Here is a 17,531-nt window from a genome sequence, read left to right as displayed (position 1 = left end):
ACACTTCTGAGAATCTTGTTCTAAACACAATTGCAAATAAGCATGGCTCATGTCAAGCTTCGTGAAAGAAAACTCCTCTATCTAGAGATTGAGTATTTATCCAACTGCAAAAAATGGTTTACTATTTAAAATCCCTACAAAGTCAAATTAACCTCTTGGACTTCAAAATTGGTACGACTGGTGCTGTCCATTCAGTGAATTGGATTGGTTTAATGATTTTGTTTTCACTTTTCTGAGTTGTGCTTTTGCTTTTGCCCATAAGGCAAATGGCACTGGACAGGCCTTGCAGAATTGCAGAAGTTGCTTTCACTTTTCTGATAGGTTATTAGGAAGGTCTAGGAACTTCCAGGAATTAGTTAGAACTTCAGTGAGGCAGCCATTTTCTAATCGAAAAATGTTGAGCCAATCTAGGTGAATATCTCTCAATTTCATGCCAACAAGCTTGGATCCGAGCCTCCTTCTACAATCACTGGTAACTGAGCCAGCTACCTTTCATTAGAGACCAGAACAGAGGCTGTACTCTTAATCTTCAAAAGCTCCCCTCCCAGTATAGCTCTTGGCCCTGGCTGAAGTCTTGGGCAAATTTGAGCGCTGGAGTCCAGAATGAATTTTATTAAAAGGTGATCTGCAATGACTGAGACTACCAATGTTAAGTCTGGATGGTGAAGAATTTGTGTTCAAGAAAATGTTCTTTATGTAAATGTTCCTTCCTTTGGGTAATAAGACAGGGCCAAGTGACTGAAATGAGAGTAGGGGAATGCTTTGGATCGAGAGTAAAATTCCATTAGTTTTAAAATAGCTGTGGAAAAAGATAAGCCATCTATAAAAATTAAAGCTTTTATTGGAGTATGGTAAATTTAAATGGTGTGAGACAAAACTTTCAAAAGTTGATTAGCATTCACTATTCTCAGGTAAAGGAATGTCTCATAAACGGGAGGTTTTCAAAAGAATGATGGTGAGAGTTCAGAGTCATTATGTGAAAGGTAAGGCTGGTAGGACTAGGGAACAGTGAGGTTCTGGTCAAGAATAAAAAAGAATCATAGATATAGACAACTGGGTTCAACTGAACCTCTTGAACAGTATAAAGAGTATAGGGGCATTCTTGTGAGGGTGATCAGGAAAGCAGAGAGGAGATATGAGAAAGCTTTGGCAGATAAGGTTCAGGATAATCCAAAAAGATTCCACAAGTACTTCAAGAGCAAAAGAGCAACTAGAGAGACAGTAGGGCTCCTTTTAAAGATCAAAGATGTCATCTTTATGTTGAATCTAGGAGATGGGAGGGATAGTAAATGAATATTTTGCATCAGCTTTTACTGTGGAGAAAGAAACAGAGGCTAGAGAACTCCAGGAAATAAGTGTTGATGTTTTCAAAACAGTTCATATTACTGAAGAGGAAGTGCTGGAGGCCTTAGAAAATATAAAGGCGGATAAATCTGGTTCCTGACCAAGACATTGTGGGAAGTTAGGGACGAAATTGCGGGACCCCTTGCAGAAGTTGTTCTATCACCTGTAACTATGGGAGAGTGGCTAATATTGTACCTTTTGTTTAAGAAGAGATGTAAGGCGAAGCCTGGAAACTATAGACCTGTGAGTCTGACTTTGGTGGGTAAGTTTTTGGAGGTGATTCTGAAAAATAGGATTTGGAGAGGCATGGAATGATTAGAGATAGTCAGCATGGTTTTGTGTAGGGGAAATAGTGTCTCTCAAACTGAGATTTTTTGAGGATTAATAAGGACAGAGTGGTAGATGCCATTTATTTTGACTTTAGTAAAGCCTTTGCAAGGTTCCGCATGGTAGGTTAATTAGTAACATTAGATCACATGGGATTCAGAGTAGCTAGCCAATTGGATACAAAATTGGCATAATGGCAGGAGATCGTGTGGTAGTGCAGGGTATTTTTCCTGCACTGGAGGCCTGTTACCAACAGTGTTCCATAGGGATTGGTGCTGAGTACAATTTTGTTTTTCATTTTATGTAAATAATTTAGATGAGAATATAGAAGGCATGGTTCGTAAGTTTGCAATTTGTACCAAAATTGGTAGTACACCAATTTAAGATTACAAAGAGATTTTGATTAGGTCAATGGGCTGAGGAATGACAGATGGAGTTAAATTTGCATAAATGTGAGATATTGCATTTTGATGGAACAAACAAGGGCAGGAGCAGGACATATACAATTAAAAGTAGGGCCTTGGATAATGTTGTAGAACAGAGACACATCTGGGTTCAGGTACATAATCCTTGAAGTATACGCCACATGTAGACAGGGTGGTTAATAAGGTGTTTAACACGCTTGCCTTCTTTGCGTAGACCTTTTGAGTATAGGAATTAAGGCTGTTCAGGTCATTAGTGAAGCCTCTTCTTTGTCCAGTTTTAGTCACCCTGTTTTAGGAGGATATTAGTAAACTGGAGAGAGTTCCGAAGAGATTTACCATGATTTACAAAATGCTGGTGCAGCCACACTTGGAATATTGTGTACAATTCTGGTCACCCTATTACAGAAAGGATGTGAAAGCATTGGAAAAGGTGCAGAGGAGATTTATCAGGATGTTGCTTTGTCTGGAGGGAAGGTCTTATGAGGAAAGGCTGAGAGACTTGGGTCTGTTCTCATTGGAAAGAAGAAGGCTAAGGGGGGATTTGATAGAGACATACAAGATGATCGGATTAGATAGGGTAGACAGTGAAAGACTAGGATGATGACGTCCGCTTGTATGAGGGGGCACAACCTCAAATTGAGGGATGATAGATGTAAGACAGATGTCAGAAGCAGATTCTTTATGCAGAGAGTGGTAAGGGCATGGAATGCCCTACCTGCGAACGTAGTCAACTCAGCCACATTAGGGAGATCTAAACAATCCTTAGATAAGCACATGGATGATTTTGGGATAGTGTAGGGGTACGAGCTGAGAATAGTTCACGGGTCGGCACAACATCGAGGGCTGAAGGGCCTGTTCTGCGCTATATTGTTCTATATTCTATGTTGTTGGGAATGGAAGGTTTGAGTTCTAAGGAGAGATTGGATAGGCTGGGACCTTTTTCACTGGCGCACAAGGGGTTGTAAAATTGAGGGGTATTGATAAAGTGTATGGCAAGTGTCTTTTCCCTAATGTGGGGAATTTCAAAAGGAGAGAGCTTATTTTGAAATTAGAGGAGAAAGATTTTAAAAGATGATGGATTTTTTTTTGAGTGATTTTTGCATGAAATAAACTTCCAGAGGAAGTAGTGAATGTGGATACAGTTACAACTTTTTAAAAAAGACATTCAGATCAGTCTATGAATAAGAAATGTTTAGAGAGATGTGGGCTAGAAGCAGGCAGGTGGGATTAGTTTGTTTGTGATTATGATCAGCTTGGACTGAAGGGCTGTGTGACTCTACCACTGACTTGAGACTCATCAGTCTGTAATTTTCTGGTTCATTCTCTACCACCCCTCTAAAAAAGTGGAACCACGTTAGCCATCCTCCAGTCCCCTGGTACTTCCCCCGTGACCAGAGATGAATTAAAAATTTGTGTCACAACTCCTGCAATTTCCTGCCTCCCCTCCCACAGCAGCCTAGGATGCAATTCATCTGGGCCAGAGGATTGTCTCTATGTAAGCTTGGCAGTGCGCCAATACCTCCCCGTTTCCTGTGTCAAATTGTGTTAGTTCCTCACAGTCCCTTTTCCTGAATTACATACCAAAGTTCTCCTTTTCCACAGTGAAGACTGAAGAGAAGCATTCACTCAGCTCCCATCCAATATCCTGTGGCATCAGACATTGGTTGCCCCTTGTTACCTATTGGGCCTTACTCTTTCCCTGGTTAGTCTCTTCCCTTTAATGCGTTTGTAAAATATTTTTGGATTCTCCCTAATCCTGTTTACAAGTTCTTTCTCAGATTCTCTTTTAGCTCTTCTAATTGTTTTCTTAAGTTCCCTCTTGGACTTTCCATATTCCACTAGGGCCGTAACTGAATTATTCCCTTTGGACTTGCTAAAAGGCCTAATCATCATCTTTATCCAATCCAGAATTGTCCTAGACAGCCAGGGTTCTCTGAACTTGTTGCTCCCATATTCCCCTCTAAAGGGTACATGTTGCATATGAACTCTCCCCAGCTCCTTTTTGAATGCCCCTGTTGCTCTGCTGTAGACTTACTCACAAGGGACTGTTCACAGTCTCCTGTGGCCAGATCCTTGGAAGCGAAGTCACAGGTAGATAAAATAGTGAAGAAGGTGCTTAGCATATTTGCTTTCATTTGTCAGTGCATTAACTATAAGAGTTGGAAGGTCATGTTATGGCTCTACAGGATCATCGGGGACACCTCTAAAGTGCTGTGTACATCTTTGGTTGCCCTTCTGTAGGAAGGATGTTGTTAAACTTGAGAATGTGCAAAAATGATTTACAAGGATATTGCTGAGACTGGCGGGTTTGAGTTATAAGGAGAGGCTGAACAGACTGGGATGTTTTTCCCTGGAGCTTCGGAGGTTGAGTGACCTTTACAGAGGTTTATAAAATCATGAGGGGCATGCATAGGATAGATAGCCAAGGTCTCTTTCCTAGACTAAGTCCAAAACTAGAGGGCATAAGTTTAAGACGAGGGGAAATATTTGACAGGACCAGGGACAGGTTTTTCATGCAGAGGGTGGTGCATGTATGGAATGAGCTGCCAGAGGAAGGGATGGAGACAGATATATTACAAGGCATCTGGATGGATATATGAATAGGAAGGGTTTAGAGAAGTACAGGCCAAATGCTGGCAAATGGAACTAGATCAGATTGGGACTGTCTGGTCTGCACAGAGGACCCAAGAGTCTTTTTCCGTGCTGCATGACTCTGACTCTGACTTTATATGGAAATGTAAAACAGACCATAACAGGAAGAAATAGAAATTCTAAGTCTGTTAGTGAACCATATATTGTTTCCCACATGATGATCCACATGTTGGCAAGTTACTCCTCTCTCGTACCCATGGAGGAATAATGTCCAGAAAGAGTCACTGATGATGCTTTTCAATGCCTCCCCAGTTGAATTGATATATTTGGGTAAGAATTGAGTATTCACCACATTGTTCTGGAAATATCAGCTGTAAATCCACTGATGTGTTTATTGTTTGATTTTCTTTTTCCAGTAGAGACTATGGGGACAGGTTTCAAAGTGTGCTTCTTATGTTTGCTTCCATCCCTGAGGTGGAACTTAGAACATAGAACATAGAACATAGAAGAATACAGCGCAGTACAGGCCCTTCGGCCCTCGATGTTGCGCCGATCAAAGCCCACCTAACCTACACTAACCCACTATCCTCCATAAACCTATCCAATGCCCGCTTAAATACCCATAAAGAGGGAGAGTCCACTACTGCTACTGGCAGGGCATTCCATGAACTTACGACTCGCTGAGTGAAGAACCTATCCCTAACATCAGTCCTATATCTACCCCCCTTAATTTAAAGCTATGCCCCCTTGTAATAGCTGACTCCATACGTGGAAAAAGGTTCTCACTGTCAACCCTATCTAACCTCCTAATCATCTTGTACACCTCTATCAAATCACCCCTAAACCTTCTTTTCTCCAATGAAAACAACCCCAAGTGCCTCAGCCTTTCCTCATAGGATCTTCCTACCATACCAGGCAACATCCTGGTAAACTTCCTCTGCACCCGTTCCAGTGCCTCCACATCCTTCCTATAGTGTGGCGACCAAAACTGCACACAATATTCCAGATGCGGCCGCACCAGAGTCTTATACAACTGCAGCATGACCTCAGGACTCCGGAACTCAATTCCTCTACCAATAAAAGCCAGTACGCCATATGCCTCCTTCACTGCACTATTTACCTGGGTGGCAACTTTCAGAGATCTGTGTACATGGACACCAAGATCCCTCTGCTCTTCCACACTACCAAGTAGTCTACCATTAGCCCAGTAATCCATCTTTTTATTACTCTTACCAAAGTGAATCACTTCACACTTAGCTACATTGAACTCCATTTGCCACCTTTCTGCCCAGCTCTGCAGCTTCTCTATATCCCGCTGTAACCTGCCATATCCTTCCTCACTGTCTACAACTCCTCCGACTTTCGTATCATCCGCAAACTTGCTCACCCAACCTTCTAACCCTTCCTCCAGGTCATTTATAAAAATGACAAACAGCAATGGTCCCAAAACAGATCCTTGCGGAACACCGCTAGTGACGGCACTCCAAGATGAACCTTTGCCATCAACTACTACCCTCTGTCTTCTTCCAGAGAGCCAATTCCTAATCCAAACCTCCAACTCACCCTCAATGCCATATCTCTGTATTTTCTGCAGTAGCCTACCATGGGGGACCTTATCAAACGCCTTACTAAAATCCATATGTACCACATCTACCGCTTTCCCCTCATCTACCTCCTTAGTCACCTTCTCAAAGAATTCAATAAGGTTTGTGAGGCACGACCTGCCCTTCACAAAACCAGCATCTTCCAAAAGTAACAAGTCTTCATCTGAACCCTCCATATTGAAGGTGCTAAGTTCATCCATGTTCTTGTCCAACATTTGCTTGCCCAGATTGATTTTTTTTTTGAATATTTGTCAGGTCTACATGAATATTTTTTACTTTCTCAATTCCTCTTGGGTCGAAAGCAGACTCCCAAACGTAGAGGGGATGAAAAACTCCTGTAAGAATCAGAATGTATAAATGGGGGATGAAAATTGAAAATGTATTAGCTCAGGACTGTGTGCATTCTGTAGGTGCATGTGCTGGCACTGAGTGGTGACAAACAGACCTTTGAATATTTGAGTTGAGTCTACATGAATAGTATGAAGTTTTACTCTTGAAGTGCAACCACTATTTTGATGGAAAATATGCAGTGGTTAATTTTCACAGACCTACTTCATTGGTGATGGTCTGTTTTTGGTAGTAATGGTTGAGGAAAAAATCTTGGCCATGACACAAGAACACTTATCTGAGAGGTTAAGTGAGATGTTTGTTTAGTGTCTGTTCAGGAAAATACATCTCTGATATTGCAGAGTTAGCTGTACTGCCACAAACATGGAGAATGCTCAAGAAACTTCCAACTTTTAAGGCAGCAACCATGTTTTGTGTGATATGACTCTTGAGAACAGGCAGGTGAAATTAAAAAACTTAGACCCCAATAGGTAGTGAATGTTTGGAAACTGAGAGCTGAATCCTTCTCATGTTTTCCTGTTTTTGTTTGCAGATATGTGAATGGACATGCCAAGAAACACTATGAAGATGCCCAGATTAATTCAAACAACATTAAAAAGTCAGAGAAGCATGAAAAAGAGAAATTGCAGCATGCAGTGTGTATGGATTGCAGCAGTTATAGCACCTTCTGGTATGTGAAGTAAAATATTAAATCTGTTAATGCAGGGTTTATAATATTATTTGAACCAAAGAACTTGCTGTGCACTTTAATGTATGCTCTTTAATTTAAGTACCTGCTCCATTCTGATCTTCAATGTTGAATAATATTTGCCTTGAGAAATCCAAGTAGTTTTGGTGTATGTGTGGGTTTTAACTTGTTGGTATTTAACAGCTTAAAGAAAGATCAAAACAGCGAAACCCTGATTTTTATCCCTTTTTTTAAAAACCTATATTGAAAAAAAGCATGGTGATTTTATAGTGCCCCATCCATGTCCTGAAACACTTTACAGCCAACAAATGATGAGATTTTGTTTTTCTGGCAATGTTGGTTAAAGGAGAAATGTTGACCAATAGACGGTGGGAAATCTCAATCTTCGCCTTGAAGTAGAGGACTTTTAGCACAATGGATTTCGGCACAAACAATTTGTATATACAGCAAGGTCCCTCAAGCAGTTTAATGAATACCTGACTGGATAATGTTTTTGATTGGGAATGATGTTTGGCTAGGATGAGAGGAGGATTGCTTGCTGATTCTTGGGTTAACAGCTCATCTAAGCAAAACAGCCTTCCCTAATGCTGTCTTTATCTTTGGTTATCTTAAACTTTTATAGCCTTGCAGTTCTCCCATTTCATCACTCTTTGATACTCGTGCATGCACCCTCTTCACTTATTTTTGATTGTACCTTTGTTGTCTAGTGCTATACTCCGAAGTTTTCCTCATTTTAACATCTCTAAATCCCTCTTCTTTGTCCATGCTTTTTATCAGTCATTTAACCCCTTTGGCTTTTCATCTACTTTTTGACAACTTTGGTTTGGAATGCTTTTCTGTTAAAAGTGACAAGTAAGTGTAAGTTATGAGTAACAAAGTGATAACTGAAGTGTACAGTTTTTATTTTAAATAAAATAAATTCTTAGCTTCAGCTGCTGAGTTTCCCTACAACTATTTAACCTTTTTAAAATCATGCACAGATGTAGGCATCGCTGGTTAGGCCAGCATTTATTACCCAGCCATAATTGCCCCAAAGATGGTTAAGAGTCAACCATATTGCTGTGAGTCAGGAGTCACATGTGGGCCAGACCAGGTAAGGACAGCAGTTTCCATTAGCAAACCGGATGGGTTTTTTCCAACAATCTGCAATAGCTTCATGGTGACCATTAGACTTTGTTATCTGCTATTACAGATGTGAACACAGATACTCAGAATATTACCCGAATCTCTGGATTAACAATCCAGCAATAATACCACTAAGCTATCACAGGAAAAGAATTGAAAATGAAAATTTGAAATTGTGTTATAATTGCACAATACTATGTGGCAATAACTTTATTTGGAAAAGCTGTTGTTTCTGCTAAAAACTTCTGGAAGCACAACTAATAGCACTGGTTGCCTTGTCATTAACGATAGTGACAAGCAAGTTAAATGTCCAATTTAGATCCATGAAACTTATGGTTCATCGAGCATTAGCTCATGTCCATAGATACTGCCACATGCACCTCAGTAGTAATCTGCAGCAAAGCACACTTTGTCTGTGATTGATTATTCCAGAGCTTCTGCTAAATTTTGATGTCAATTTTAGTTTCTTCAAATCATTCAGCTCCATTGTAGACTGCACCTCTGATCCGTACTCAGGTGATTTTCTCAGGGCTTTTGAATGTGTTTCCGCTGTGAGAGGCTTTTTTTTTCAACTGAGTACAGTACAGCCCTAGGTGGGGGAGGTTTGTCTATTTAATATTCTCATCCTGTCTGAATTATTGTGTTTGCATCTGTCCCATTAACAAAGCTGTGAATGAAGTATTCTTGACTGGCTAGGGCAAACAAGATGACCACACAATTACAGCACTGGAGTAAGCTTCTGTTCCTGCTAGCTGAATTGCTTGACTTAGTATGTGCAGTGAAGCTACCATTATGCAGTTTTTCTTTGGTGCTGCATATGCTTGTTAAATTACCTCTGACTTGCATTGCATGTGAAAATCCCAAAGGGTTTCAATAGTTCTTCCTTTTCCAGAACTGGATTTCATGTAGTTGTGTATCCTTGTTTATAACGAACTTTTACAAAAAAAATCTCAAATCAATGCTGCCATTGTTGTTCTAAGGGACAGTGACATCTTGTGCTTCCTCTCATTCTCCTTTTGGTTTTTTTTTGGATATTTTGGTTCCCCAACTGGACTGATGAAACAAAGAAAAGAGTACAGTATCAGTAGTCTTTATTTCTGCAATTTACCATTCCACAAAATGACACCAGAAAGTGTGAATGAAGTCCTAATGTTGGACTTTTGATCACTTATTTCAAAATAGGAAATGTCCTTTGATGTGTCACCATAGTTGAGACATGAAATGTGGAAAAATAAAATGTATTGGCATATGTAACTGTTCATGGGACAAATACAATTGGGATTACGCACTTTTAGTGGTAGTTATGTCGTAGCAGACTTGATGGGCTGAAGGGCTGTATGAATCGCTGGAGGTATGAGTGGTTAACTCTGCCATTAGGCAAGATTCCAGATTAGATGTGCACCTTATGAATATTCCAATTGGTCTATGCTGCCACGTATCATTTAGTCAGAGTAAACTGAGCACAGATTAAACCTGACTACATGGTTAATGTTAAGTTAAACATTGCTTCATAGAAATGTAATTCGCTTGTAAAACAATCATTTTAAATGAGAAAGCAACATTTTCCTTTAGCATGAATTTGGAGATTTCAGATTTCTCTTGGGAAAATTTCTAGAAAGGCTCATCATTTTACACTAAAATATGCAGTTCATAATTGAATTGTATTTTAGGAATCCTCAGCCAAATATAAATGCATTTTTTTTCTTTCCAATTTCAGGTGATCCTTTAAATTCAATTTAAGTGCTACAAGATCCTACTTTATGGATTTAGTTTGACAAGTTATGTTATTTGCAGTATTGTCTTTTCTGCTACATATAGTTACTGCTAAATACTTAGAATTTTCATTAAAATTACTCCATTCATTTTATTATGCTGGTTTTATATATAATGATCTATTTCTTTCTATGATCTTGCATCTGTGATCGCTTTAGTCCTGAATTTCCTGGATTACATTTATGGTGCACATTGTGCTGATTTAACTGTTTGTTTTTTTTTAAACAATGCAGAAACCTATATCAGGTGTCCTTGATACTGTTGGCACTTCAGTCTTGAACCTCTTGTCTCTTCTTGATGTTTTAGTCCTTTATTATGCTGGGGAGTGTCAATATCAGAAAGCATTCTTGCTTGGTCCCACTGAAAACATTGTATGTTTTTGTCAGGTTCCAAAAAAAAAGAAAATTTGAGAGTATGGAGTATGACAGCATAATTCTTGAAGTAGTGCAGGTCTCATTCACGTGTAATTTTTTAAAAAAGTGGCTGAAGTTTTAGGAAGATTCATTTTTGGGAATAGTGCAAATGATTGAGGAAATGTTCACACATTTGACATTAAACCTATCATGATCAGTTATGCAGGAACTTCCTCAAGAATGAAAGAGTTAAATTCCACTTTTAGTTATGTTGAAAGTTTCTAAGAAAGTCTAGAGCTTTTTGTCCTCCTTTTTCATAATTATTTTCCTCTGTTTACACTTTCAATTGAGATGGCCTTCGGTCACCTTATTGTATTGGAATTATGCTCTCCTGCCAATGGACACAGTAGTATTGACAAGTTGCAATAAAGTAAAGCTAGAAGACATTGACTGAATTTCATGTGAATATCCTGATTCAGTTACCCCTGTGATTTGTTCCTCCTTCACCCAAAGATGGTTCTTGGTCTCAACTGCTGTGCTCATTGCCACAGGAGATGAACTAGTTAATCAAGTGATGTACGATCAAATAATTAGGGTTCAGTAACATTGAAAATAAATCAGAAAAGTACTTTTTGTTTAATGTGTAATCTGTTTTTGCTTTAGTTACAGATGTGATGATTTTGTGGTGAATGATACCAAGATGGGCCTGGTTCAGAGGGTCAGAGAGCATCTACAGAACTTGGAGAAGTATGTGTGAATAAGTTAATGGTACTATAATCTTGACTGTTTTCAGGTTTATTTTCTAGACTAGTTTATCTTTTGGATGCAGTTTTTAGAAATCAAAAAAAATTTCAAACCATGTTTGTATGGAACCCTGGAATAAGCTTGTAAGACAATATAGGTGCAAGAGAGCAAAAAGATGAGGTGAGTCTAAATAAAAATTGAAAGAACTCCTGATGCTGAAAATCAGAAACAAAAACAGACATTGTTGGATAAACTCAGTAGGCTGGCAGTATCTGTGGAGAGAAAACCAGAGTTAATGTTTCAGCTCCAGTGACCCTTTCTCAGTTCTGAGGAATTGAACTTCTGCTTGTGATATCTTAGTGAGCTGTGAATGAACCTTTCCTACAGGAAAATTGATTTTCCAGCATTAACAACAACTGTTCTATCTCGTTTAGAAAATAGTGTTAATTAGTTCAATATGTACTTTGGGAGTAGAAATGTGGTTAATGAGTTATAATGTTACTTTTTTTGCTCTGATATACGGATTTAGAACATAGTACAGGCCCATCGGCTTTTGATGTTGTGCTGACCCTTTATCCTATTCTAAGATCAAACTAACCTACATACCTTACATTTTACTACCGTCCGTGTGCCTATTAAAGAGTCACCTAAATGCCCCTAATGTATCTGACTCTACTATCAATGCTCTCAGTGCATGCCACACACCCACCGTTCTCTGCGTAAAGAACCTACCTTTGACATCTTCCCTAAACCTACCTCCAATCACCTTAAAATTATGCCCCCTAATGATAGACATTTCTGCCCTGGGAAAGTGTCTCTGACTATCCATTCTATCTATGCCTCTCGTTATCTTGTACACCTCAATCAAGCCACCTCTCGCCCTCCTTCACTGCAATGAGAAAAGTCTTTGCTCCCTCAATTTTTCTTCATAAGACATGTCCTCCAGTTCAGGCAGCATGCTGGTAAATCTCTTCTGTACTTTCTCTAAAGCTTCCACATTCTTCCTAGAATGAGGTGACCAGACTGAACACAATATTCTAAGTGTGCTCTAACTAGGGCTTTGTAGAACTGCAGTATAACCTCAAAGCTCTTAAACTCAATCCCCCTGCTAATGAAAGTCAACACACTATATGCCTTCTTAACAACCCTATCAACCTTGAATGGCAACTTTGAGGGATCTCTGGACGTGGACCCTAAGATCCCTCTATTCCTCCACACTGTTAATAATCCTACCTTTAACCCTGTAATCTGCAATCAAATTCGACTTTCCAAAATAAATCACTTCACATTTTTCCAAATTGAATTCCATCTGTAACTTCTCAGCCCAGCTCTACATCTTGTCAATGTTCTATTGCAACTTACAACAGCCCCCCACATTATCCACATCTCCACCAACCTTTGTATCATTGGCAAACTTACTAACCCACCCTTCCACTTCCTCATGCAAGTCATTTCTAAAAATCCTAAAGAGCTGAAGTCCCAGAACGGACCTCTGCAGAATATCACTGCAGGCTAAATAATTTCCATCAATACCAGCCTCTGTGTTCTATTGGCCAGCCAATTCTGTATCCTGACAGCCAAATTTCTCAGTATCCCATACCTCCTCACTTTCTGAATGAGCTACCACAAGGAACCTTATCAAACGCCTTGCTAAACTTTATATACGGAGTTGAGAGTGTGGAGCTGGAAAAACACAGCAGGTCAGGCAGCATCTGAGGAGCAGGAGAATCTGTTTCGGGCATGAGCCCTTCAGGAAGAGGGCTTGTGGACTGGGGGCCTGAGAGATAAATGGGAGGAGAGGGGATGGGATTGGGGGGGTGGTGGGGGTGGGGGGGTGTGGTGAAGGTAGCTGAGAGTGTGATAGGTAGATGAAGGAGAAGGAGGAGGTGATGGATTGGAGAATAGATGGGAAAGGTAATAGACAGTTCAGGAGGGCGCTGCCGAATTGGAGGCTTGAGACTGGGATAATGTGGGGGAGGGGGAATGAAGAAACTGTTGGAATCCACATTTATCTCGTGTTGTTGCAAGGTCCCAAGACAAAATATGAGGCGTTCTTCCTCCAGGCGTTGGATGGTAATAGTTTGGCGGTGGAGGCGGCCTGGGATCTGCATATCATTGACAGTGGGAGGGGGAGTTGAAGTGTTTGGTGCAGGTGTCCCAGAGATGTTCTCTGAAATGATCCGCAAGTCCTGTCTCCCCAATGTAGTGAAGACCACGTTGGGTACAACGAATACAGCGGTTTACATTGGCAGAGGTACAGGTAAATTTCTGTTGGATGTGGAAGGATCTCTTGGGGCTTTGGATGGAGGTTAAAGGAGTGGGTATGGGCTCAGGTTTGCACTTCCTGCAGTGGCAGGGAAATGTGCCAGGAGTGGGGTGTGGGCTGGTGGGGGCGTGGACCTGACAAGGGAATTGCGGAAGGAATAGTCTCTCCAGGACACTGATAAGGGTGGGGAGGGAAATATATCTCTGGTGGTGAGGTCCATTTGGTTCACCTGGACCATCTCAGACATCTCCCTCCCCTTCCTGGACCTCTTCATCTCCATTTCCAGCAACCAACTAATCACGGACATCTACTAAGCCCATAGGCTCCCACAGTTACCTAGACTACACCTTCTCCCACCCTACCTCGTGTAAAAGCAACATCTCTTATTCCCACTTCCTCTGCCTCTGTTCCCAGGATGACCAATTCTACCTTAGAAAATCCGAGGTGGCCTCCTTATTCCAAGATCTCAATTTCCCTTCCGATGTGGTTAACAATGCCCTCCAGTGCATCTCCTTTACTTCCAACGCCCCACCCTTGAACTCCAACCATCCCAATGCAACAATGACAGAACCCTCCGGTCCTCACCTGCCACCCCACCAACCTCCGCATCATCCTCCACATCATCCTCTGTCGCTTCCGCCACCTACAAATGGACCCCACTACCAGAGATATATTTCCCTCCCCATCCCTATCAGCGTTCCGGAGAGACCATTCCCTCTGCGACTCCTTTGTCAGGTCCATGCTGCCCCACCAGCCCACACCCACTCCTGGTACCTTTCCCTGCCACCGCAGGAAGTGCAAAGCTTGCACTAACACTACTTCGCTCACTTCCATCCAAGGCCTTAAAGATCCTTCCACAGCCGACAGAAATTTACCTGTATCTCTGCCAATGTCATCTACTGTATCTGTTGCACCTAATGTGGTCTCCTCTACATCGGGGAGACAGGACGCCTACTTGTGGATCATTTCAGAGAACATCTCTGGGACACCTGCACCAATCAACTCCGCCGCCCCGTGGCTGAATACTTCAACTCCCCCTCCCACTCTGTTAAGGACATGTAGGTCCTGGGCCGCCTCCACCGCCAAACCGTTACCACCTGATGCTTCGAGGAAGGAATGCTTTATATTCCGCCTTGGGACCCTGCAACCACACAATGGGGATTTCAAGAGTTTCCTCATTTCCCCATCCCCCACATTTTCCCAGTCTCTTTTCTCACCCCGCCCCCCCCACCCCCCTCCCATTTATCTCTCCCCCAGTCCACAAGCCTCATTCCTGGTGAAGGGCTTATGCCCAAAACGTCGATTCTGCTCCTCAGATGCTGCGTGACCTGCTGTGCTTTCCCAGCACCACACTCTCAACTCTGATCTCCAGCATCTGCAGTTCTCACTTTCTCCTAAAATCCACATACAGCCACATCCACTGTTCTACTTTCATCAAGGTAGAGATTTGACAAATAGCAGTTAAAAGTATTAACTTTGTAATATTTTAGGGCATCTTTAGGTTTCTAAACTGGCATGTTTAATGTTTTGTAACAGGCATAATGGCAATTCACATTGTAATTATTTTCTTTACTCAATTGCTTATCAGCTCATAGTAAAAGGATTAAATTTGCAGATGATGGCTGTTCCATATTGATGTTCTGTTCGCAATAGTGGCTCCCAAACAAATGCTTTCAGGGTCTGAGAAATGCCGCTGACACCAAGTTGGAAAGTTAGGGTGAAAACTTTAGCACCCCAATAGGCAGTGAGGTCATAACGTTTAAGAACAAGGAACAAAACAGCACCGGGATCAGGCCCTTGTCCCACCATTTCTCTGTTGATAATGATACCATCTGCCTGCATGTGGTCTATTCCTTGCCTATTCATGTATCTGTCTGAATGCTACTTAAACATTGTTAGCATATCTGTTTCTCCCAATTCCCACAGCAGTGTGTTCCAGGCACCTATCACTTCTGTGGAGAAAAAAATGCTTCCAAAAGGATTTTTGGAAAAGAGTGCTTCCAAATAAACCAGTTGGACTGTAATCTGATGTGATTTTTAACTTTTTCAACCCTAGTCCAACAATGGCACTTCCAAATCAGGGAAAAAGATCGTTTTGCACATTGTTTCGGCCACTTTTGGAATATTGCGTGCAATTCTAGTCTCCTTCCTATCAGAAGGATGTTGTGAAACTTGAAAGGGTTCAGAAAAGATTTGAAAGGATGTTGCTAGGGTTGGAGGATTTGAGCAATCGGGAGAGGCTGAACAGGCTGGGGTTGTTTTCCCTGGAGGCTGAGTAGTGACCTTGTAGATGTTTATAAAATCATGAGGGACATGGGTAGAATAAATAGTCTTTTCCCTGGGGTGAGGGAGTCCAGAACTACAGGGCATAGGTTTAGGGTAGTAGGAGAAAGATATAAAAGAGACCTAAGGGGCAACTTTTTCATGCAGAGAGTGGAGTGTGTATGGAATCAAGCTGCCAGAGGAAGTGGTGGAGGCTGGTTCAATTGCAACATTTAAAAGGCATCTGGATGGATATATGAATAGGAAGGGTTTAGAGCGATATGGGCCAAATGCTGGAAAAAGGGACTAAATTAGGTTGGGCTATCTAGTCAGCATGGACGAGTTGGATCGAAGGGTCTGTTTCTGTACTGTACGTATCTATGACTTTATCATTTTTAAACGTACCCTGTCTTACTGTAAATGTATGAATTGTTATATTTGACATTTCTACCCTGGGAACGAGACTCTTGACTGTCCACCCTATCCATAATTTTATTGTTGCTTCTCCATCAGGTTGACCCCTCAGCCTCCAGCGCTCTAGCAAAAACATTCCCACTTTGTTCAGCCTCCCCTTATAGCAATCCAGGCACCATCCTGGTAAACTTCTTTTGCACCGTCTCCAAAACCTCCACATCCTTCCTATTGTGTGGTGACCTGAGCTGCACATAATGCTCCAATTGTGGCCAAACTAAAGTTTGATATAGCTGCAAATGACTTGCCAACTTTTATACTTAATGCCCCAAGCGATGTAGGTAAGCGTGCTGCATTTCTTCATTACCAACTTTTATCCACTAGTGTTCCCACTTTCAGGGAGCTATGGACTTTCACCCCAAATTCCCTGTGTGTCAGTGCTCCTGGGTTAAGGATCCTGTCATTTATTGTATATTTCAAAATTCATCACCAAACACTTTTTTTTTACCAGATTATACTCTATCTGCTATTTCTCCACCCAAGTTTCCAACCAATCTATATCGTGCTCTATCAATTGGCAATCTTCCTCATCCCTGTCCATACCTCCACCAATTTTTGTGTTGTCTGCAAACTTACTAATCAGACATTTTCATCAAAATCATTGATATATTACACACAACAGAAGTCCCAGCTTATGGAACCTTATGGAACACCACTGATGATAGACCTTTAGTTAGAAAAGCACCCCTTTGCAACTACCCTCTGTTTCCTATGACCAAGCCAATTTTATATTCAACGTGCCTGCTTACTGTGGATCCAATATGTTTAATCTTCTGGACAGGTCTACCTTGTCAAATGCTTAAAGCCCATGCAGACAACATCTACTGCTCTACCCTCATCAATCAGCTTCTTCATTTCCTCAAAAACTTTAATCATATTTGTAAGACAAGTCCTCCACCACAGAAAGCCATGCTGACAACATCTAATAAGTCCATTCTTTTCCAAACGCGAGTGAATTCTGTCTCAGAATCTTGCCCAATAATTTCCCTATCACTACTGTAAGGCTCAAGGCCTATAATTTCCTGAATTCTCCCTGCAGCCATCATTAAACAAAGGAGCAATATTGTCTATCCTTTATCGAACCGGATCCCCTAGCAGTGGCAAAACAGGCCAATCGACTCAATGAGTCCACGTTGACCCTCCGAAGAGCTTCCTACCCATGTCCATTCCCCCTAGCCTATCCCTGTAACCCAGCATTTTCCATAGTTA

At 41.3% G+C, this 17,531-nt stretch overlaps 1 protein-coding gene across 5 annotated transcripts in view; it reads left to right on the top strand.

Moving 5' to 3' along the window:
• The window catches only part of usp3 (ubiquitin specific peptidase 3), a 209,889-nt gene that overhangs the window by 39,588 nt on the left and 152,770 nt on the right, over window positions 1-17,531 (top strand). For all 5 annotated transcript variants that reach the window (XM_072553325.1, XM_072553326.1, XM_072553328.1 and 2 more), the window contains exons 3-4: window positions 7,173-7,310; window positions 11,243-11,326. In XM_072553325.1, the coding sequence (XP_072409426.1) occupies window positions 7,173-7,310; window positions 11,243-11,326 (222 nt within the window). The remainder of the gene's footprint in view (window positions 1-7,172; window positions 7,311-11,242; window positions 11,327-17,531) is intronic.

Source organism: Chiloscyllium punctatum, chromosome 33, assembly GCF_047496795.1.
Source record: "Chiloscyllium punctatum isolate Juve2018m chromosome 33, sChiPun1.3, whole genome shotgun sequence".
In the NCBI taxonomy this organism is placed as follows: Eukaryota; Metazoa; Chordata; class Chondrichthyes; order Orectolobiformes; family Hemiscylliidae; genus Chiloscyllium; species Chiloscyllium punctatum.
This window is presented reverse-complemented; position numbering and strand designations above follow the sequence as displayed.